General features: G+C 34.4%; 3 protein-coding genes across 5 annotated transcripts; 1 reads left to right on the top strand and 2 right to left on the bottom strand.

Moving 5' to 3' along the window:
• Positions 1–1,401: 1,401 nt before the first annotated feature.
• Positions 1,402–1,880, top strand: LOC146959354 (hexose transporter). Its single transcript, XM_085740907.1, has 2 exons — positions 1,402–1,582; positions 1,678–1,880. The coding sequence occupies exons 1-2, from the start codon at positions 1,505–1,507 to the stop codon at positions 1,780–1,782; spliced, it is 183 nt and encodes a 60-aa protein (XP_085597033.1). The 5' UTR covers positions 1,402–1,504; the 3' UTR covers positions 1,783–1,880.
• A 4,841-nt stretch (positions 1,881–6,721) lies between these two features.
• Positions 6,722–7,627, bottom strand: LOC146959353 (zinc finger protein ZAT7-like). The gene has a single exon (XM_085740908.1). The coding sequence runs from the start codon at positions 7,514–7,516 to the stop codon at positions 6,893–6,895; it is 624 nt and encodes a 207-aa protein (XP_085597034.1). The 5' UTR covers positions 7,517–7,627; the 3' UTR covers positions 6,722–6,892.
• Positions 7,628–9,991: 2,364 nt separating this feature from the next.
• On the bottom strand, positions 9,992–15,803 carry LOC146959352 (uncharacterized). Of its 3 annotated transcripts, none has more exons than XM_085740904.1 (9): positions 15,697–15,803; positions 13,546–15,222; positions 13,224–13,450; positions 12,810–13,142; positions 12,169–12,415; positions 11,733–11,861; positions 11,423–11,638; positions 11,174–11,297; positions 9,992–10,546 (listed from the first exon to the last, which is right to left on the bottom strand). In XM_085740904.1, the coding sequence occupies exons 2-9, from the start codon at positions 15,100–15,102 to the stop codon at positions 10,308–10,310; spliced, it is 3,072 nt and encodes a 1,023-aa protein (XP_085597030.1). In that variant the 5' UTR covers positions 15,103–15,222; positions 15,697–15,803; the 3' UTR covers positions 9,992–10,307. The 3 variants fall into 3 exon arrangements, with proteins under 3 accessions (XP_085597030.1, XP_085597032.1, XP_085597031.1); XM_085740906.1 differs by lacking the exon at positions 15,697–15,803 and adding an exon at positions 15,501–15,643; XM_085740905.1 differs by lacking the exon at positions 15,697–15,803 and having other exon boundaries at positions 13,546–15,643.
• Between the last annotated feature and the right edge of the window lie 6,652 nt (positions 15,804–22,455).

Here is a 22,455-nt window from a genome sequence, read left to right as displayed (position 1 = left end):
GTCCGGTCCCGACTTGGGCCAATGTAAAAAATTGAAAAACTTGATAAAATAATAAGATAATAATTTTTCGGGAGATCCCTTTATAATTTTCGGTCCCAAGAAAATCATAAATTAATAATTCATAGAAACTGAAAAAAATATATTAAGAATACATTGAACACATTTGTTCCTCTTGTTTACATTTACTGTACTTCAAAAGTCATTATTGATTTCCAATGCATATGAACACAGTAGTTACTAATTTACGTTGAGTCCCAAGGTTCGCTGCAACGTAATTCTAAGAGGCATAAACTAATTTACCTTTTTGTTTGGTATGTACAGTATAATTACTTAAAAACTCTAAATTAATAATTATTAATTTATCGATAAATTAATAACTCTCTAAATTAATAAATTTCTCCGGTCCTGACATTATTAATTTATAGAGTTTTAACTGTACAACAATTCCCTCACTTCATTTCACGCCGTGATTGGGCAAAGAATGGAACTTCCATGTCGGATATTATAGAGACTTTGATGAATAAATGAGATTTTGTAAAAGAGATTTTGTTTAACAGAAAAAGAAATTAGTTAATTGTAGGGGTTCATAACTTGATTTTCAATTTTGATGGTTTGGGTCTAAGATGATTTGAGGGGAGCAACGTAACTGTTTATGGACAGATTTACGGAATTAATAGTAACATTGGTGGAAACCATTTTAGGATGGGATTGAATGTGAGTAATTGTATATGTTCTCACTTTTAATTTGAATAAATTTGATCCATCTATTTTATCTAACGGTGTTTTTCTCGTCCACCGGCGATGGACCTAATTGGACCCTCGCCTTAAAATCCACCCCCAAACATAGCGAAAAGTTCATGTTATTTTTTTTTTTTTACGGTAGTCTCTTTTAAATATATCTATTTGATTTTTTGAAATTTTCATCCACCGTCGCTATTTTTTAAATGTCAAGTGAATTGTATGAGTGGTTTAAAATAATAAAAATAGAGATGATTATGTTGAAGTAAAGTAGAGAGGAAATGTTGTTGATTGGTGTGTATTAGAAAAAAAATTATGTGAGTTGGGTTTCATGATTCACCAGAATAAAGTTTTTCAAATGTTAACGAACGCTAACAAAGATACTTACAAATCACACACTAAAGAGGTTTCATGTTGACATTGGGAGTTGGACCTATGACCTTATAAGGTGAGTCAACTTCTTATCAACTGAGTTAAATTTTATTGGCATGTCCCGAAAAACTTTGCCGGAACACACAGAAAAATTGAAAAATATATTTTATTTAATTAGTGGAGGTAGAGTTATAATTTGAGGGGTATGAGATATATTATTGATTTTCATTCCGAGAGAGCAATATTGGGCTTGTAGAAAAGCCCAATCCAATCAGAAAAAGTTTGACGTGATGTTAGAAGCGCGTGACGCAGCGACGAACGACACGACGGTGCATTCTCATTTGTTCCGGAGAAAAGCGGAAAGCACCTTGTTCCTCTTATTTGTTCTTGGAAAATGGAATTGAAGAAAGTGATGAAGGATAAGAAATTCTGGTTTGCATCTTTCCTAATCACTTGGGCTGCTGCTCTCCAGGTAACTATGACCTAACAACCTCTTTTATTCTCTTCTCTTCTCTTTTCCTCCTTGATTGATAGATGGTATTTGATTTGATTTGATTTGCATTGAAGGGACATATGATGTGGTTACAGCGTCAAGATTCATTCAAGCAAAAGTTCCCTGATCTTGAAAATGATCAAACCACCAATGATAGGGTTACTCCTCAATCTTCATAACTCACTTGTATTCTATGTTTTCATTTATTTCTTCAAACTACACCAAACCAATGGTAACATTTCATTCCAATATGTAAATTCACAACTTTGATTCCTCATTGCTGGCTATTATATTCAGCTACATATTCTCTCTCGTAGTAAGTAATAGTATTAAGTCACTTATGATTTACATTTTGTTTCTAACTTTGGTTCAATTTTGGCTCATTTACGTGCTTCTTCTGCCAAACTTGCATAACATAATATATTTCTTATTTTATTTTTCTCTGTTATTATAACTCACTGACCCTTTATTACCAAAATGCTATCGTCATCAACTTACACTAGGGGCCGTTTGGATTAACTTATTTGAGCTTATTAACACTTGTTACAATGTCTGGGAGAACTTATATAAACAACTTCCGAACATGTCAGCTTATTTCCATAAACTCTTTACAATATAGTTTATGAAAACAACTTATAGATTCAAAAAAACAGATTGACTTTATTTTGTCTTGTGTTATAGAAATAACTTATTCACAACGCTTACTAGTATATGTTATTTATCCAAACAAGTCTTCATTCGCTAGTACACTGCTTAGAAACACAACACAACTTATTTCATACTTCCTTCACTTCTCATGTTGATGTTATACACCCTAAAGCGACTAGTGATTAGTGCTTTTAAAATTTATCACATTTGTTCAACTCAATTCAACATAAAATTTATATTTTATTCTTGTTACATTAGGCAGCCACGTTCCTTTTGTGGCCATTATTACCGTTGAAATTTAACTCATTTGTTCGACCCAATTCAACATATACTATCGGTTGGAAAATTTTCAGTAAACCATTCTCACAGTATGGTTCTTAGTTCTCACCCTTAGGATGGATGATTAATGATTTTACATCTCTTTGGTCATTATTACTATTATTGTGTAATGGCAGGATACATCAGCTCTTGCTACAACTTATCTACACCTTTAGTATCAGCTAGGAATGAGAGAACACGTTCCTTTTGTCTATCAAATTAGATTTCCCCTGTTTGGTTGCTTGCCAGGAGTTCAGATTTACTCCTAATAAGATAGTTATAAATTAGTTAAAAGTCATGGCAAATCAACTGTGTACCATATTATTCTAACCACAAAATATAGATAATAGTTATGTCAAAGTAAATGAGGAATAAAAAACATATATAACTTCAACTGTATTTTGTAGGAAATTCAGCTTAAGTTAGGAATATCAATCTATTTGGTGTACTATTATACTATATATTTGTCTTGTGTCACTCACCAAGACAACAACAATCGCTAGCTTGCTAGGAAATATCGAGTGTCTTTAGATTTGCTCATGGATGACGTACATACATACACCTCAAATCACGTTCATATTCATATCATGGTGATGGAAAACTGATTAATTACTTAGGAAGAGACCAGTTGAAAATAGATGCCATTTTAAATGTCAACGAGTAAATAGTACCATTTCTGCTATAGATATTTTTCTTGTCTAGATTAATATAGTTTATATAATTTGTGTAGAATTATATCTATAGATATTTTTCTTGTCTAGATTAATATAGTTTATATAATTTGTGTAGAATTATATTAAATTAGAGATGCATTTGAAACAAAGTTTTTTTTTTTTTTAACGACAAAGTTTATTAATAATCAAGTCTCTGCACTAGTGTTGATAATGCAATTGATAATCGACCAAGACACATTTTTATTTTTTTAGGAAACAGACCAAAACAAAGTGAACAGTGTCGATAATGCAATTGTAATTCTAGGGATCATTTTGAAATATTAATATTATGAAAGACCAGATACAGCCCAGAGCTTCAGAGATCAAATTGGATATTTGCTTTGTATATAATAATGTTACCCTATGTGTTGTTTATCCTGTTTAGCTTAGAGGGCATAAATTTTTAAAACAAAATGATAAACACAATATTTTACTTACCAAATAAAACTATCATTAAGGGTTCACTAGGAAGTTTCTGAAGGATGATAAACATAATATTTATTAAAATATTCCTCAAATATTGGATAGAAATTTGTCACGCAAGATACGTGACTTTTCCTTAGCAATAGTAATAGTATAGTACGGAACGTGGATACATACAGGTAAGGTAAGCATAATAGAATAAATTAACAAGTCCTGATTTTAATTTGCAAAGCCAATCAGCCAAAGCTGGTCATATTCAATTAGGGAGACCCTACCCAATCATAAAAACTGGTCAAGTGGTTTGTGTGTGTGAAACATGTGAGGGGGTTGCTGTCTTCTAGTTTTTGACTGAGAATTTGAGAAAGAACCAAGTTGCAGTTTTTAGACCAAACCAAACTACTCACTCAATATTACTATTTGGTCTGACACTACTATTTCTAGAAACCATTTATGTATTTAGTATTTTTGCCTCAAAAACTCGTTTCAGTGACGTACACATAAAGGTCACCCTTGGAGAGCAGTACCCTTCAAAATATTTAACTTTTTTTTAACGGTTGTTTGTCAAAATATACATCTAATGATCAATGTTGTGCCAATAAACAATGTGCCTCTAGAACAAAACGAAGTAGAAATTTTCTTCTTAAACAATTGTAAATTTTGGTAAAAGATCATGTGCTTAAAAAAAAATCAAATAATTAATCACAAAGTAACTTTAGTCCGTTCTGGGATATTCTATATCAAGCTACGCCACTAAGTTTTTTTTGGATGACAAAACAAATTCTAGTAAACGTAACATTCATGAACATAGACATAACATTGTTGTGCACTCAGTTGTCAATGCGGAAATGCGCCGCGGCCAACCCAATAATTGGCGTGGCGCGGGTGCATAGCGGGAGCTATTTCGGTGGTACGGCCACTAATAAATTAATACTTTATACCATACTATTCAAAAAGAAATACTAAAATAACATTACTCAAAATTTCATGAAGTATTCATAATATGAAATAAAAGGGATAGCAAAATCGAAAATGGCTAATTATATACAACCACTTCAAGTTATTGTTTTACTATTTATAGGTCCATTTTGGCCGCTTTCCATTTCTGACATGCGCCGACGCGGCCTGGTGCGGTGGTCTTGATTTTTCCGCTCCGCTCCGCTATAGCGGCCGGCGCGGCCACTATTGACAACAGAGGTTATGCATGACCATTTGAATTCTATGTAGAAGGTCAACAACCTCTAATGTTATGCATGACATTGTTATCACAAAATTACTTCAGGAAATTAACACTAGTGTATACTCGCTCCGGTTACTATTATAAGCAAAGTTCACTTTTTACACTCATTCAATAAATGATGTACATGGTCTATATATAGACCGCATACATCATTTATTGAATGAACCTAAAAAGTCAATTTTTGCTTATAATAGTGACCGGTGGAAGTATGTATTAGGGATTATTAGAATAAGGATTAAAACAATCAAGTTCAATCCATCAGCATCCATGTAACAAAAACTAATGCAATTCATCCACTAACAAATTTTAATGGGTAAATATTAAGTTTTATATGTCTACCTGAGACTTGAGATCATCAAATACACCCGTAGCTCCCACTTCCAAGAATGGTGATATAAATGGTGCGCAGCCATGAGTGAATACACTATGATATTATATTAGATTTTTTATACTTGATTTAATTTATCTTTATAACACCGACTTATAAGATGATAGTTGTCCTTCTTTATAAACTCATTTCAAGCTTTATCTCTATTCTATGTATGACCTATGTAAAAATAAAAAATGAAATTTTTTAAGGAGTTTAATTTTACGTTGTCAGGAAAGTCAATAAATCACAATTAATTATAGGACTAAAATTGTGGTGCCGATCTAAAGTCTACTGTGACCAGACTAAACAAAATGAAGGAAATTACTAGGTGGCCAAAGATGTGACGATAATGGCGATGACAGTGAAGTATATAGTATTAATATCATATTCTCACACTCCATTGCATATAATCAACTCTTCCACGTTTAAGCCAGTTTTTTCTAGTTTTAGATATATAACGTCGTACAGCCACCACCAATAAGGGGGCTGGCTGATGTTTAACTTGTACTATTATCTAAATTGTCACAATCTCATGTGGGGTACTTATCTACTCAAATTCTAACTCTGTGGACAACCTCTACTACCTAGACTAAATTTTTGTTGTCATTAACACTCGTGGGGATTATATTTAATTACAATTAACTGGTGGTTAGTTCATGCTTAAATTACTCCGCTTACTCTAACTAGCTAGGTGTCAAGATCCTTGATCACAAACTTTGAAATAAGATTGTGCTAATGAAACAATTTAATCAATCACAGTGAAATGGCTTCTAGATAGTGTGTTTTGATCACTTAATTCAACTGCACGGCATTGGTACTTGGAAAGTAACTCCCTTCTAGATTGGTTGACTAACTAACTAGGGGAAAACCGGAAATGGAAAATCAATGATCAACATTTTACTCCAACATATATATTGTTAAACTTTACTATAACAGTATTAATTAAAAAATTGAGTTTCTAAACACAAGGAATAAACTAACTATCTTGTTTAGATGATTATATGAATATGAAGTTCAATACATGTTAATGTTGCAATATATTTGACCCTAGGAGATTTTGCCGAACTTGTTTGGGAGAATTTATGAAAATAACCTTCGTAAATTGTGTTTTTCTTTTTCCAGTTTGCTTGCATAAACTCTACAGACTACCTTATGCTATAAGTTGTAAAATAGTTGTTTATCCAAACTAAAAACACATCATTATCTGATTTATATATATCAAAATACATGACAAAACAATAACAGCTTTTACATACGTATAGAGGATCAAGCAAAGAGGTAATTACATAACTCATTTCAAATTTATTGGATAGGTTTAAGTTTTTCATGAATCTTTAACTGAACATGTCTTTACAATTGAACCAAGGAAAAAATTGATTTATAAATAATCAGACAATTTTACATGCATGTTTTATTAATACTAACGATAACATGAATTTATTATGTATCCAAGAACAGAACAATTTATTTACATACAATAAATTAAAATACAAAATGGGAGGAAAAAGTACTCATCCACCTATGTATGTATGGTACAATATATAACTAGACCTTCCAAAAGTTTATTACTATATATAAAATTAATGAATTGAATTGAAACAATCCACCAAATTAAGAGTTGGTTGTCCAACCTTTAAAAACTTCCAATCATTCTCTAAAGGTGTCAAATTCAAATCCAGAAACAAAAATCTCTTGTTGTTCCCCTTGCTCCTCTTTGCTGAATCAGTATTAGTACTATTATCAATAGTACTGCAACCACTATTGCTACTACTAGTAGTTGTAGTAGTCATAAAATTATGCATGTTTCCATTTGAATTATTAGCTTTGAGTTTTGATGATTCTGTTCTTCTGTGTCGCCTCATGTGACCACCCAAAGCTTGTCCTATTCCAAATTCTAATCCACAAATGGAACATGCATGCGTTTTAGTCTTCGTCGTTGGTGTAAGTATTGAACCATGTTGATCATCACCATCACTAGTCATCTCCATCAACCTCGGTTTCTTGTGACTCGCACGATGTCCTCCCAACGCTTGAAACGATGAAAACTGTCTTCTACATGTCTTGCACTCAAACACACGGTTGTTGAAATTTGAAGAGTAATTCACTTGATCAAATATTTTATCACCTCCACCAGAAAGTAACATCAAGTATTTAGCCATGGTTATGCTATTAGTATTATGATCACTTTCTCTTTCTCTCTTCATCACTATTAATCAAAATATTCAGCAAGTTTGCTTCACAAAAAAAATGAAAAGATATTATGGAGGGTGTGAAAAAGAAATTAAGGAAAGGTGTGTGTAATATTGGAACTCTATGAGACTTCAAATTAAGGGTGTGATATATTTATACTAAAGGACGGTTTTAAGTTTGTTAGAAGTTAAGAATTTTAGACACTTGTAATTGTTGACAATGTAGGTATGAGCGTGTAATGTGTGAACAAATTGTTACACACTTAACTTGTGAGTTGTGTTTGTGACTTTGATTTGCTATGACGCAAGCAAATACGAAGAATTGGAGGCCCTATATAAGACTATTAGATATATATGATCCATAATTTGGTGTATTCGTTGAACTTGCTTTTCCTTTGACTAGACTAGATGCTGTTTGGTGTGAAAGGAGCCACACACACATGTATTAATTGTAAGCATGACTGCTAGCTAGGGTAATTGGTGATCCACGCATATATTTATTTTTTAGTTAACTTATTAATTAATTCAAGATACTAACGATTTTATCATATTTAAAATTGTTGCACAATGAGTTTGAAAATAATTAAGTTCCAAATTCAATCAAATAATTGTTTATGGTAAAAGGGCTTCTAGATAGCAGCCACTGCTGTAAGATGAGATTGAGATTCAAGTGTATGTTAATGAGTTGGACTGAGCTAGCTGGTATATATAATTTGAAAAACTAATTCTCTTCTAGACTTTATAGAAACTTAGTAGTCTTCTTGGTTAAGGGAATATAAGGCAAATTTGGTGGCTTGATGAACGAGTTAAAGGATGAGGTAATAAAGAGGTTAAAAGTTCGACTTTCTCATCCTCAATAAAATAATAATCATAACGTTTGACATAAAAAAAGTTTTTTTGGGTTCAAACCAATCTATTTATTTATTTTGATTTATCTCTAACTTTGTTTCAATTCAAAGAGAAAATAATTTGATACGGTAATTTTATGTATACTTTTTTTTTCCACAGTTTGATATCGATCATATACATACTTATGTGACGGTAACTAATTATAAGAATAAAAATAAAAGAAGAGATTTTTCTTTGATAGGAATAAATTACCTTCCCATCCATCAAGAAATAATGTAAAAAAACCATAAAACTGATGGTGAGTAAAAATGAATAAACCAATCTAATTTAATCTCGAACTATAACTTTTTATCAAATTTAGTCTCTAAACTAACTAAAAATGAATAAAGCCTTCAAGATGTAACTTGCAAAATTGCAAGTCTGAAAACAACTTGCAAGTCTAAGTTGGACTGTCTAAGTCTAACACAGTAGTATCGATTATTTTATTAAGTGGGATAATCACTTTTATTTAAATTAAAAAGTTGATGGATGAGTTATTAGCTGATTGCATGCATGAACACGATGGTCAATGCCATAAAAATAACGCAAGTGACAGCCACGCCATCTCTTCCGTCAAACCCTATCATATTCATAGTATACTGGACTATTTTTTTAATTGTATTTTTGTTTTTGTAAAGCAAAATTGTTTATATTTGTTTATCGCTTTCAATTTCAATATATGAAATATTAGTTTCTCAATAATAGTCCTCACTATTTATTGTTGAGATGAAATATATTGTGAGATAATAAATAATTAATAATATTATAGAAAAGAAAAAAACCAAAAAAAGAAAGAAAAGAAAAGACGAATTAATTTATCAATAGTACCAAAATTATAATTTTCTTAAGGTGTATAAATAACATTAATTTGATACTAAAAAGAACATGACAATATTTCTCTTCAACAAAGAAAAAGAACAAGACAAGTAATTATTTTCAGAGAAGAGTGATGAACATTCTCTTTAACATCCACTTTTTTATTGGATAAAATCCATATAGATACCGCATATTAGAGATAAATCGATCCCACATATCATAATATATATTTTTAAATAAGTTATACAAAAGGAGATGATAATAAATCTTTAATAGTAAGTGGATGAGAGCTTCGTGCAGAGGTGAGGGTAATTAACAAATAACAATTGCCTTAAAGTATCTTTTCATTATTAATGAGTAGGCCCTTTGTCTGCGGATATGCAAATTTCATTTCAATGGGTTAGTGTCAAGGGGCATGTGAATTTCTATATCAACGAGTCCAACCTTTTTATTAAAACTAAATGAGGACAAAATTTCATAACTATGGCGGCTTCCTATAACACGGGAGCAGACCATGTAGGTCCGACATATGATATGATAAGGTGGATTCAAACATTTCACCAACATGAGAGAAGTATTATATCGTTTTTTTGAGGTTTTCATGATGGCTAGTATCTGTTTAATATTAGACAAAAAAGGTTACAATCTCCTTTGCAGCATATAACCTGTATTTGTTGTTCGCTCATACATTTTGTTTGTTACACAACATTTGTTTGGTAAATTAGGGCGTGTTTGGTATCAAAAACCTTTTTAGAAATGACATATTAGAATTTAGAATAATGAAAATGATAATAAAGGACAAACAATTTATTGGAGGGACCAATGATCATTCTAGAGGCTATGCTATTTTAAAGCCCTCTAGCACAAGTCACAAAATTATTAAAGATGCAATTAAGATATATTTTTCTTTTCCTCAAGTAGTTTAGTAACTAGAAATTATGAATCCCGGCCATTGCATATTGCAACGTCTCATGCCAATTGGACTTATGTTCACGGGAATTGCAATTAAGAATTATATAGAATAAAAAATGTGAATTATAAGCTGCCCTCCAAACCAAGTGCTTATCCTTCTCAGAAGCAAAATAATGTATATGCAGAACCCTTAGTAAGGGAAATTGATAGGTTCACTTTGAAGGGCTTTCTCAACTAGCTCAGTTTGCTCCTTCTGGTGAACCTTGAGGAAACCAGTAGCCGTGGCTGCAGAGGGAGCACGACCGACATATTTAACATCATCATAACCTCCCCTACCTAAAGACTTCATGGAAGTTATAAGCCGTGGTAAAACGTATGTGTATCCACCCATGTTCATTGGCTCTTCTTGACACCAAACAACCTCTGCAACTATAGCACAAAAAAAGTAAAATGTTTAGCACAAAAGACTTAAAATGATTAATATCCTGCAATTCAATATTTATAAGGCTTAACCCAAAATTTAATGATGATTAAGTCATGTTCTACGTATACTAACTAGTTCACACATTCACACACATCAAAGTCCAAAGCTTTCCTACATTTAGAAATCTCTAATGAATTGACTTTGGCTTTTGTCCACATTTTTTGACATTTAGAAATCTATTACCGTAAGAATTCAAAGTAATTTCAATAACATTTTTTCTGGTAGTGGTAGGAGCTAAAAAAATCTTTTTATCGAAGAGAAAACTAGATACTTTTGATTTTGAATCCTCCCAACTAACAAGCAGAGATTAGAACTCCAATTTATTACTCTTGCTTTGATAGCAAAAAAGAAACTATCGTCGATATGGCTGATCTTCTTACTAAATTGATAAGTTAAAGATGCAACAATATCATAGGGCAAAAATTGAAATTAAAAGTCAAGCAGAGAAGACACAAACAAGAACTAGTTTCCACACTATTAACGGCAACAGGCATACAATATGTCATAGTCAAACCTCAACATGCAATAAAAAAACAGAATCCCATTCTAAAGAGAGTTTTGAACAGACATACTTGGATATCGTTTAAGCTCTCGTTGGACAAGGTCATAAGGGAAAGGACAAAGTTGTTCCACCCTACATATTGCAACATCCTTTGCATCTACCTTTGTTCGTTGATCATCAAGTTCGTAATAAACCTATAAGACATTGACAATCATAAAAAGCATATTTAGAAAACAGTCAAAGCAATGAGTAATGTTCGGAAATATGGTTAAGATGAAAACCACTAGATGAACAGTCAGTTTGAATGAGGGTCACAAACCTTTCCAGAACATAGTATTAGACGCCTGATACCCTCCTCAACATTTGAGTGATTATTTTGGTCTTTTATGAGGCGCTTAAATCTGGTTCCTTGTTTGTCAAAACCAGGGTGTCCTTGGACGTCATCAAACTCAGATAAATTTGATCTGCAAGCCTTACTGCGAAGCAGGTTCTTAGGGGACATTACAATGAGAGGTTTACGGAATTCTCTATGTATCTGCGATAAAACAAAAAACAAAAATAAGAAAATTAGATAATATAACTTCAAGTGACAAAGCTAACATTTATCAATTATTGTACCAACTACGAACCTGTCGCCGTAAAACATGGAAAAAATTTGCTGGAGTTGTAACATTCACAATCTGCCAATTACATTCCTGAATTTGTTTCCGAAGAGTAGGATCCATCTCAGGAATAATATAAGGATGGTCATCAGCCATCTGTAAATAATTCAGTAGACACACAGTTCAATTTATCTAATGAATATCATTGAAAGATGAAGGATGTACATGCAGAAAGACAAAACATCTTCCAAAGGAAGCAACAAGAGACAATTATTTAAATTAATTTTTTGTGTGCACTAAAAATACCACCATCCTAAATCTGACCTCCAAAAAAATTGTTTTAGTTCAAGGTTGTATGTCGATCACAAAGTAGACCATAATTGGCAACCAGATTCATGCAGAAAGAATAAATGCTTCAGAGAAGTTTCAAGGAAATAAGAACATAGATTCACAAATAGAGAACCTGAAGAAAGCGTTCCAATCTCCCACTTGAATGCTCTGGGCCCTGGCCATCATAACCATGTGGAAGTAACACAACGAGCCCGGCCTGACGCAGCCACTTAGACTCACCACAGCTCAGGAAATTGTCAAATATGACTTGAGCACCATTCGCAAAATCACCAAATTGTGCCTCCCAGATCACCAATGAATTAGGATTTTCCATTGAGTAACCCAATTCAAATCCAAGAACACCAAACTCAGAAAGTGAGCTGCATAGCGTATCAATTATTACTTGGTTATGAGACCAAAATGAAAAATCTATCATTACTTCAACATAACCATCAAGTGTTATAAATATATTATGAGAAATGAAATCCAGCAGTAATCAACATAAAGGCACGTATCATAATTCATAGCAATGATACTTAGTAAGTAAATGGATCATATATTTTGAACAGGGTACTACAAACATTAAATTTCACTACAAATCATGCGACAAATTAAAATTTAGCTAGGCTTAGCAACATTGACGATCACTTAAGCCAGTTATGAATTCTAAGTTTCAGAAGCTTAAGCTGCATGAATAAAAAAATCAGAAAAGTAACATTGTAAACCTGGTTTATTTTCTTAATACCATTACATACACATGTGGAAGAAAATTACCTATTGCTAACAGTAAACATCTCTTCGTTCTGGTTCACTATCACATGGTCAAGGGGGCAATATTTCTCCCCATTTGTCTGATCATGAACTACAGCATGGCGGTGACTAAACGTTCCTCTTTCAACGTCCTGGCCACTTAAACGAACATGGTTACCTTCAACTATCAATGTGGCGAAAGCAAGTGCCTCTGCAAAACCCCAGTCAATATCTTCCCCTGTCTCGATCATTTGGGCACGCTGTTCATAAATCCTCTTCACTGCTTTGTGAGGAGTAAGGTTTTCAGGTAAGACTGTGATTGCCTTCCCAACATTTTTCAAAATCTCCGGCTTCACCCTGCACAAGATTCATCATAGATTTCAGCTGTTTTACAAACAACAAAAAGACTAATGCAACGTTAACATCAATGTACTATACCCAGTGTTACGGATACGTGAAAGCTGCTCAGGTGACTTAAAACCAGACCAATATGCTGAAAGCCAATCTCTTCTGTCTGGAAGATAATCTTTGCTGGCCAAAAATTCATCATTTAGAATTGATGTGACCTTCTTGTGTATCTTCTCAATGTCTTCTTTAGTTAACTCCCCTAATTCCAAAAGTTTCTTCTGATAAATCTCAAGAGCTGATGGATGGTTTCGGATGACCTATACATAGCCAAGAAAGTTTAAAATCTGATTAACTTGTGAAAAAGAAATATCCATATTTAAAGAATAAGAGAATAATAAACAAAAGGGCCAACCTTATACATTTTAGGCTGTGTGAAAGAAGGTTCATCAATCTCATTATGGCCAAATCGACGGTAACATACTAAGTCGACAACCACATCTGAATGGAAAGTCTGACGCCACTCAGCAGCAAGTTCACATACATGGACAACTGCTTCCACGTCATCACCATTGACATGAAATATGGGAGCGTTTAAGGCTTTGGCAACATCAGTGGAATATTGCGAAGATCTGCCTGACTTGGGATCAGTTGTAAACGCAACTTGATTGTTGAACACGATGTGTATAGTCCCACCTGTAGTATAATTTGGAAGAGCACTAAGATGAAGAGTTTCATAAACTACGCCTTGTCCGGCAAAACTGCCATCTCCGTGAATCAAAACGCCCATGTTTTTCATTCTTTCAGCATCATTTGAGTAATACTGCTTCGCTCGAGTTTTTCCAACAACAAGTGGGTTTACTGCTTCCAAGTGACTAGGATTTGCCACCAAAGACAAATGTATTCTCCTCCCGCCCCTGGTTGGTCGATCATAAGAAGTTCCCAAGTGATATTTAACATCACCAGTTCCTGTATAGAGCCCGACTTCATCCACTGGTAGACCGCCACCGCTAAACTCGCAAAATATCTGACGAATCGGCTTCCGAACTACATTACCCAAAACATTCAATCTTCCTCTATGTGCCATTCCCATTACTATGTTCTCGACCCCAAGATCAGATGCTCGGTCAAACATTTCTTTCATTCCAGGAATAAGAGTCTCTCCCCCTTCAAGCCCAAACCTCTTTGCTGATGTCCACTTGGTGGCCAAGAAGTTTTCAAAAAGTGTACTCCAAGCAAGCCTATCAAAAATAACCTCATGACGCTCCCGACTGAATTGTGTGGCCGCAGGGGTTTCAATCTTCTCCCTTAGCCAATTACATTTGTCACGGTCAGGTATATGCATGTACTCGTACCCAATGCTTCCACAATAAGCTTGCTCGAGCCGTGTCAAAATAGACCTAAGGGTCTGCACCGGACGATTCTCTGACAAAAATCCAGACATATTCCATACCCCTAAAAAGAATTCTCTATCCAGATCAGCCTCGGTGAACCCATAAAGGGCCAGGTTTAACTCATCAGGGATTTTACGTTCTTCAAGACCTAAAGGATCTAGCTTGGCTTTCATGTGGCCATTAACCTGGTATGCTCTCACAAGTAACAGCAATCGCATACTCTCCTGAATCGTTTGACCTGAAATTCTCGGAGAGGTGGAAGCCTGACCCACAAAGTTCCTGAAGAAATTGTCCCAAGACTCGTCTACACTGTTTGGATCAGCTTCCCATGCTCTTTGAAGCTCCTCCAAATAGACACTGCTCGTCCCATCTAAGAAATTGTCGGTAAGCCTAGTAAGCGGCACAGGGCGAGGTACAGGTGCAGCTTGTGCTTTGGATTTGAAAACTGTTGTTTGAAAGTTTCTACTTGTTGATGGAACAATTGTGGTCCGTATTGCATAAAATGAAGATCCACTTCGATAGAGGTTTCTTTTAATTGAATGCTTCGCTATGCCGGAAACAGCTCTATACCATCCCATGGCTCTCACTCAGGAGTCAGGACAGACAAGTATATCACCAATTTCTTAATGATGGTAATGTAGCCCTCAAATTCAATCACTGTCTTTATTCACTACACATCACTCTTTCCCTATCAATAACTGAACAATAACAAGAAATTGATGAGAATTTGATCAAAAGGCTAAAACAAAACAGATATATCTCATAAATCTACTAAGAAAATATTCATGATAGAAATGATACAGAAGTTGAATTTATGCATCAAATGAAAAAGGCAGCACAGTAGAAAGGAAATTGATATCAAAATGGCATCAACATATCTTCTATAAGACGCAACACATCAATAATGAAACAGTTATATGGAAATGCTATCAACATAGTAAATAGGATTAATAATATCATCAGTTCACTCACTAACTTGTGATTCACTCTAAAGTAAAAAGATAGTCAAAGGTCAACAAAAATTCCATAAAATCTAAAAAATATATATATAATTCCAGAATAATTGGAAGCGATGAAGAAAATGTTGGGATGATTAGCTTGAATGAATGAAAGATGCTTGCAAAGAGGAAAAAGAAAAACAGAGAAGTTAGAGGATAGAAATAAAGAAGAACCTGATACGATTTGTTGAGTTGGTGATAGTGTTGTTGTGTTTCAACTTTTTCAATGGAACCGCCAAATGGATCATTTGTTTCCAGAAAACACTGAATCTCTTCTCTTTGTCTTGTGTTTGTCCATGCAACCTTTCTCTTTTTTTGTGGGTCCCAAATCCATTTTCTAGAACTCACTACAATTCTGCTATCAATATTTTTACATGGTTTCATAATAATATTGTCATGTTTAGAAAAATAAAGTAAAATTAAATTCCCTTCCCTTCACTTAATTTTTTTTTACAAGTCTAAAACTATTATTATTATTATTATTATTATTATTATTATTATTATTATTATTATTATTATTATTATTATTATTATTATTATTATTATTATTATTATTATTCGATTTTAAAGGTATTATTAAGTTTGTTCTTCAAATTATAAGCTATTATTTCTCACTTTATATATGTATGATAATGAGAACTAATTTAGATTAATAAGATTGAACTGAAGACAAATTTAAAATTTAACTCAAAGTACAAAATTTAATATAACTATATTAATAAAAAAATTATTATTCATATTCACTTAAATAAGTTGGTTTGACATGTTTAAAAGGTTTTTTTCATTGTATATGGCCTAATTTTGTTTTAGCTAAATATACTTCTAAATATTTTTTTTAATCTTCTATACTTAAAAAAACAAATCTGATATGATATAAGTTGACATAGAACGGTGTGATCTATTTTAGGGATGTCAATGGATATCCATGGGTACAGATAGTATAATGCATGTTCCTGCTCCGTTGGATAAATATGATACTCGTGTCCGCCTCGTACGTGCGTGGGTACCCACTATACGGATAAGCCACATGTATTGAGGTATCCATGGAAAATTCATGATACATAATCCATACTAAATTCTCTTATTACGAAGGAACATTCAAGAAATTCATGATTCTTACATAATTCATACAAATTTCATTCATAAATACATAATTCATACAAAATTTATGATTCTTACGTCGTGTGCTTTAATTTACGAAGGAATGAAATATATGACATAAAAGATAAGTAACCAAGACACATATAAAGAAATTACTGAACAGAGAAGTGATGAATTTTTTCAAGAATTTTTTTTTCAGTTTCACACAAAAAGATTAAATCAATTCCCACATAGAATTTAGAAACAAATTGAAATATTCATGTATTCATATAAAATTAGAAAGCTCTAAAATCTAAAATAAAATTTGGGTGCACCAAAAGGGAAGAGGAAGAGAAAGTTGTGACATACACATGTATTATCACTTAATTTATTTTAATAATTCACTTAGTTTATTATCGGGTATAGGTATCCACGGACACAGGTATTATCAAATCCGTGTTCATATCCATATTTCATACCTAAAGGCTTCACATTAAATTCGGTTTTAGACCTTTAAAAATGTTAAGTCGACCCTAGATATAAACAACGTATACTTTAAAATAAAAAGGTCAAATGCATCTAAAGGTCCTTTAAGTTTTTCGTTTTTCCCAAAGTGATCCTTTAAGTTTCAAAAGTCCCAAACAAGTCTGAAGGTGAGAAAAACACAAGAAGGGGGGTTGAATTGTGTTTTGAAAAATTCTTCATTTCTCCTAAAAACTGAACACACTGATCAGAAGCTAGGTGAGACAGCTTCTGAAGTGATAATCAGAATCTAAATGCAGCGGAATAAAACAGAGAGAGAGAAGAAGAACGACACAAAGCAATTATACTGGTTCCTTCCACAAACCGGAAGTAGTCCAGTCCCCCTTGCACTTCCAAGGAGATTTCACTATGAGTAATATCTGATTACAAATGCTCAAGCACACAAGCAAGAGACTTCCAATGCTCAAGCACACAAGCAAGAGACTTCCTTTGCTCAAGAACACAATCAAGAGACTTCCTGCTCAAGCACAACTGCAAGAGACTTCCTAACTAAACAAAATTACACAGAAAATTGTTTAAGGTTGAACACTTGATATACAATCAGAGGTGCTCACAATACAATACAAATCAGATACAGACTCAATGGACTTAAGAATTTCTAAGATATGACTTTGAGACACAGAAATTCTAAGTGAATGCAGAACAATTTCAGCAGAGGTTTGGTACTTGTGAAAATCTTGTGAGTCTTTTGTTCAGCGTTCTTGCATTACCAAAACTCTAGGTCTTCACTCCTTTATATAGAGGTGTGAAAGAGACGTTGTGAAATTGCCAGCACACCAAAGAGTCGTTGTTGAAGCTTGATCTTTCACCAATGATATTTTGCCTGATTTGGTTGTTATCCTATGAAGAACCAATTTGAAATCCATTCCTTATCCAAAGGAACATCTATGCAGGCGAAGCCGTATTCTGGAGCTGTTTTCTTGTCTTGTAGCGTGGACACAAAACAGAGTAGTGGAGAACGTGGTTGTACAATTCGTACAAAGTACAATGTCAACGCTTTCGTCCAAATTGCAAGCACAAGCCTTCAAACACCTTTGAAATGACCGTTGCAAAATTCCACTAATCCTTTGTTTGTGTTTTCGAATCCAATAGACAGCTTTTGCATTGATAATTCTTCAATTCTTGAATCTTTTGTAAATCCAGTTGAGATTCAGCTTCTGGTGAAATAGCTTCTGATGAGGCAGCTTCTGATGATGCAGCTTCTGATGACGCATCTTCTGATGATGTGGCTTCTGGACCTCTTGTCTTCAGAAGCACTATTCTTCAGGAGCAGCTTTACTTCAGGAGCGCTATTTCTTCAGGAGCAGCTTGACTTCAGGAGCGCTTTGCCTTCAGAATCATCTAAGCTTCATTTTCTTTTGCTCTTTATTTGCTCATTCAGAACCAATGATGATGTAACTTTATAATTATGGTCCTGTACACTTGAACAAATATTAGCTAGTCCAATTTACAATTTTTAATACCTTGTTATCATCAAAACTCTTTAAGGTTCATTGTTAAACACATTTTGTTCCAACAATCTCCCCCTTTTTGATGATGACAAACAAAAGTATTTAAAATTGATCAATTGTTGTTAATCTAATTAACAAGTTGACTTTGGGGTTCTGAGGTTTGTAAGCTCAAACTCCCCCTGAGTCTGATATTCTTTAAGGTGAGGTTTGTAAGCTCCCCCTAAGTTCTATCCAGGTTAATTAAATTCATTTTTCGCACAATAAAATTATCAGAGCTTTTTAAAAAAAAATTGAATCATTGAAAGAATTAACTTATAGATAAGAAGAATGGTTCAATTAATTTTACTTGAATTTTGATACTTCTTCGTTCGTTCATAGCTTATACCAATAAGGTAAAAAAATGATAGAAGTTTTTCAAAAATTTCAAATGCCATTAATGGGGCTCAGAGCCTTTAAATACTTGTCACATATACTCCCCCTTTTGTCATTATCAAAAAAAATGAAATAAACAAATAAGCATAAAAGACAAAAAGATTTGAGAAAAACTCAAACAAAAGAGAGTATACAAGAAATTAATTAAACAAATCAGATCAAAATATATGAGCATGAATATCCAATTATCAGAAGCAGTAAGCAGTCAGAAGCAGTAAGCATTCAGAAGCATAGATAAAACAAGATGGTTTCAGAAGCAAGGACTAAGAATTTAAAACAAACAACAAACAAAATAACACAAAGGTGTGCAACTAAGGGTTGGTTTGTTGTTGTTTCTTCATCTCCTCCATTTCTTCAATTTTCTTCTGCAACAGTTCTTCAAGCTGTTGTTGCCTCTGGAGAAGAGCTTGTTCCCTTTCTCTAGCTTCTTGCTGCTGCTGTGCCATCTGTTTCTTCAGAAGCTTACACAACCTTGCTTCTCTGGTCAAGTAATCCGTTTCTAAGAAGAAAGGCTGGTTTGCCAGGAGCAGTGTAGAACTTCTTACTCTGAGACTCTGATTCAGATGCTCCATTAACTTCCTGACAGAAGCTTCCTTGCTTCTGATGCACTTAGCCCTTATGCTTTCAATTAGCTCAGTTGCCCGGTTCTGAAGAGATGCCCAGGAGTCTTCATATGCACTTGTGAGATCAATTGTCCTTCGTTGATCCACAAGATTATGTATCTGACTTAGGATTGTGAGAAGCTCAGAATTAATATACCCAGATTCCAGGATGTTTGAGGGTGGTTGTTCAAGGATTTCAAGATCAGAATCACTGATTTCCAAATCTTGAACAGGGTTAGGAACTGGAATGGTAAAGTGTGTTTGTGTGTTTGAAGATGAAGGCTGGTCAGAAGCAATGTGTGTGGTGGAGGTTGATGTTTGAGTGTTGAGTTGGGGGTCAATGGTAGCTGTTGGTGATTGTGGGGGTGTTGTGGGTTTGTGTGGTTCAGGTGTTTGTTGATGGGGGTTTTCTGAAACAACATTTTCAGAAGCAGCTGCTTCTAGAGTTGCTTCAGAGGCCTTTTCTGAAGTAGACTCAACATTTTCTGGAGGAATCATGTTGAGAGGTTGAATGTTAAGGGGTTGAGGGTTAAGGCGAAAGATAGTCTCAATGACTTTTTCTCTCTGCACAGCCATTTCAGCCAACTTCTCATTAATTATGTGACCAACTGGCTCATAAGTAGTTGACTGAGAGGGCATTTTGTTGGTTTTGGTTGATGTTGACATGCTTTTTACTGGTTTTTGAAAGAGTTGGGCTAAGGGTATATCATCATCAGAATCATCAGAATCTGATAATGGTGTGGATGCGGAATCTGATGATATATTAATTACCTTCTCTGGCTCAGGATCAGAATCCTCTTTAACAGACTCACCGGTCATCAGCAACAGTTGCTTGGCTTCTGAAACTACAGACTCTTGTAGCTCAGCAGCCATCTCCATAGCTTTTCCAATAGCTTCTGACACAATAGTAGCAGCTTCAGTCTTCTTAGAAACATGAGGGAAGTTCTTGGTCCTCCTTACTGCTTGCTTCCTTTTCTTCTTTGGTATTGCAGGTTGATCAAGAGTAATGCCAACATCCATGATCATCCTGGAATCCATGTCTTCAATGGCTTCTTCAATAGAAGGTACTGATGAACTACCAATTTTGAGCTTGTCAGTAGCAACTTTTGCCTTTTTAGCAGATTGTTCAACCTCTAAATATTGCTCTGCAGTCATCTTCCTTTTTGACTTTCTGCCTCTGGCTCGTGGCAGAGCACCACCATACATTTCCTCTGGAATATCTTCCAATCTGATTCTCTCATTGGTTGCCTCAAAATGTTCCTTGATATAGTACATCTGCACTTCAATGGGATCCTTCTTGCAGATGGGTGGAAAGTCCTTCATAAGATCAGACTTAACAAGTGATTCACTCAAATCTGTATGAAGCTTGGTGACAGCAGGGATCAACTTCATATTCTTGAGGGTTTGTGCATTAATGAACTTTCCAGTTTTAGTATCAAGCAGCTCATCTGTGAAGGCTTCAGCACTGCTTAGCTTGTCCAAGACTCCTCCTTGATAGAATATTTCTGACAAGAGTCTTCCATAAGGTACCCAGGTTCTATTCTGCAGCTGACTCTGTTTCAGACACTCTATCAAGTATTTGAACATATATTTTGGCACGTTCACTTTCTCCTTCTTAATGAAGTGTTGAAGAAAGACTTTTTGTGCCAAATTGGGTGTCTCACTACCACCACATGGAAGTAAGTCCTCATTCTGAATCTTCAGAAGCAGCTTCTTATCCATGCTTAGATCAGCATACTTTCCTGCTTGCGTTGAGTTGTACAGGGCCAAGTTTACTTTTTCCTTCCAGAGGCGTTCTTCAGCTGTATTTGAGAGATCAATTCCAGAGTATTTTCCAGAGGCCTCTCTACAGAGTACAGCTTCTATCTGCCATTCCGCAATTCTCACTGGAATACCACAAATACTTGACCTGATTTCAATACCTGTAAATGGCTCAAGTCCCATTTCTTCTCTGGTCTTCCCTTCCAGTTCGGGATAAATCAACACCATTTGACTTTCTTCAGTTATAGACACAGCTTTGTCATAAACCTTAGCCCTTACCCAGAAGTGTCTTACCAATGCTTCGTATGTTGGTCCATTCAACATCTTGAAGTAATGCATAAGTTCCTGCTCTTCATAGTAGCTTCTGATCCAACACTCATGGAAGGCGAGTGATTCAAAATCCACCGGATTTTCTATTTGAACCTGTAGTTCCCATTCTTCCAATTTCATGCTTCTTCCTTTGTAGTCAAATTCAGGGACCATCCGTGAAGTAGATTCTGAAACTTGTGAGCTTGATGATGCCATTTGATGATTGACGAAGATTTGAAGAAGATGAAGATTTTAGGGTTCTAAGTTTGAGAGAATGCGCTTACTTCGCAAGAGGTTTGAGAGCAAATGTGTTTGTTGTGAGTGAGTAGTGTGTGAATTGTCAAAGTGTTAAAAGTAAAACGATTGCAATTCAAAAGAGACAAACAAACATAACATTAATGACAAAATTGGGGGCGCGTGAAAAGTACTTTCAAAGCTATTAAATCATCATTGCCCTTTTAGTTATACACCAACACATACAGGCCACGTAAGAAGTTCGCAGAGTAACTACCAAGTTAGTGGGCCAGAAGTTACTTTTTAAAAGGTAACTTCCAACGTTTCCACTAATTCAACTATTCAGAAGCAACAAATCCAGCTTCTGGACTTCAGATGCTGACGTCATCATCAGAAGCGAGTTTTCCTCAGAACCTCAATAAAGAGCTTCTGATGGACTACCGCTTCTGAACTAACTTCAGAACCTAAAATCCTATTCAGGAGCAAGCAAGCATTTAATCAGATACAAAGTGCATGTTCAA

Source organism: Medicago sativa, chromosome 1 (assembly GCF_051527215.1).
Source record: "Medicago sativa cultivar Bolivia chromosome 1, Bolivia_mono, whole genome shotgun sequence".
Lineage (NCBI taxonomy): Eukaryota > Viridiplantae > Streptophyta > Magnoliopsida > Fabales > Fabaceae > Medicago > Medicago sativa.
Note: the sequence above shows the minus strand (reverse complement) of the source record. Positions and strands in the feature narration are given on the sequence as shown.

Coding starts and splice junctions, on each gene's coding strand:
- LOC146959354 (XM_085740907.1), top strand. CDS start 1,505: ATGGAATTGAAGAAAGTGATGAAGGATAAGAAATTCTGGTTTGCATCT. Junction 1,583..1,677: donor CTTGGGCTGCTGCTCTCCAG/GTAACTATGACC, acceptor TTTGCATTGAAG/GGACATATGATGTGGTTACA.
- LOC146959353 (XM_085740908.1), bottom strand. CDS start 7,516: ATGAAGAGAGAAAGAGAAAGTGATCATAATACTAATAGCATAACCATG.
- LOC146959352 (XM_085740904.1), bottom strand. CDS start 15,102: ATGGGATGGTATAGAGCTGTTTCCGGCATAGCGAAGCATTCAATTAAA. Junction 13,451..13,545: donor CACAGCCTAAAATGTATAAG/GTTGGCCCTTTT, acceptor GGCTATGTATAG/GTCATCCGAAACCATCCATC. Junction 11,862..12,168: donor GATTGGAACGCTTTCTTCAG/GTTCTCTATTTG, acceptor AATTATTTACAG/ATGGCTGATGACCATCCTTA.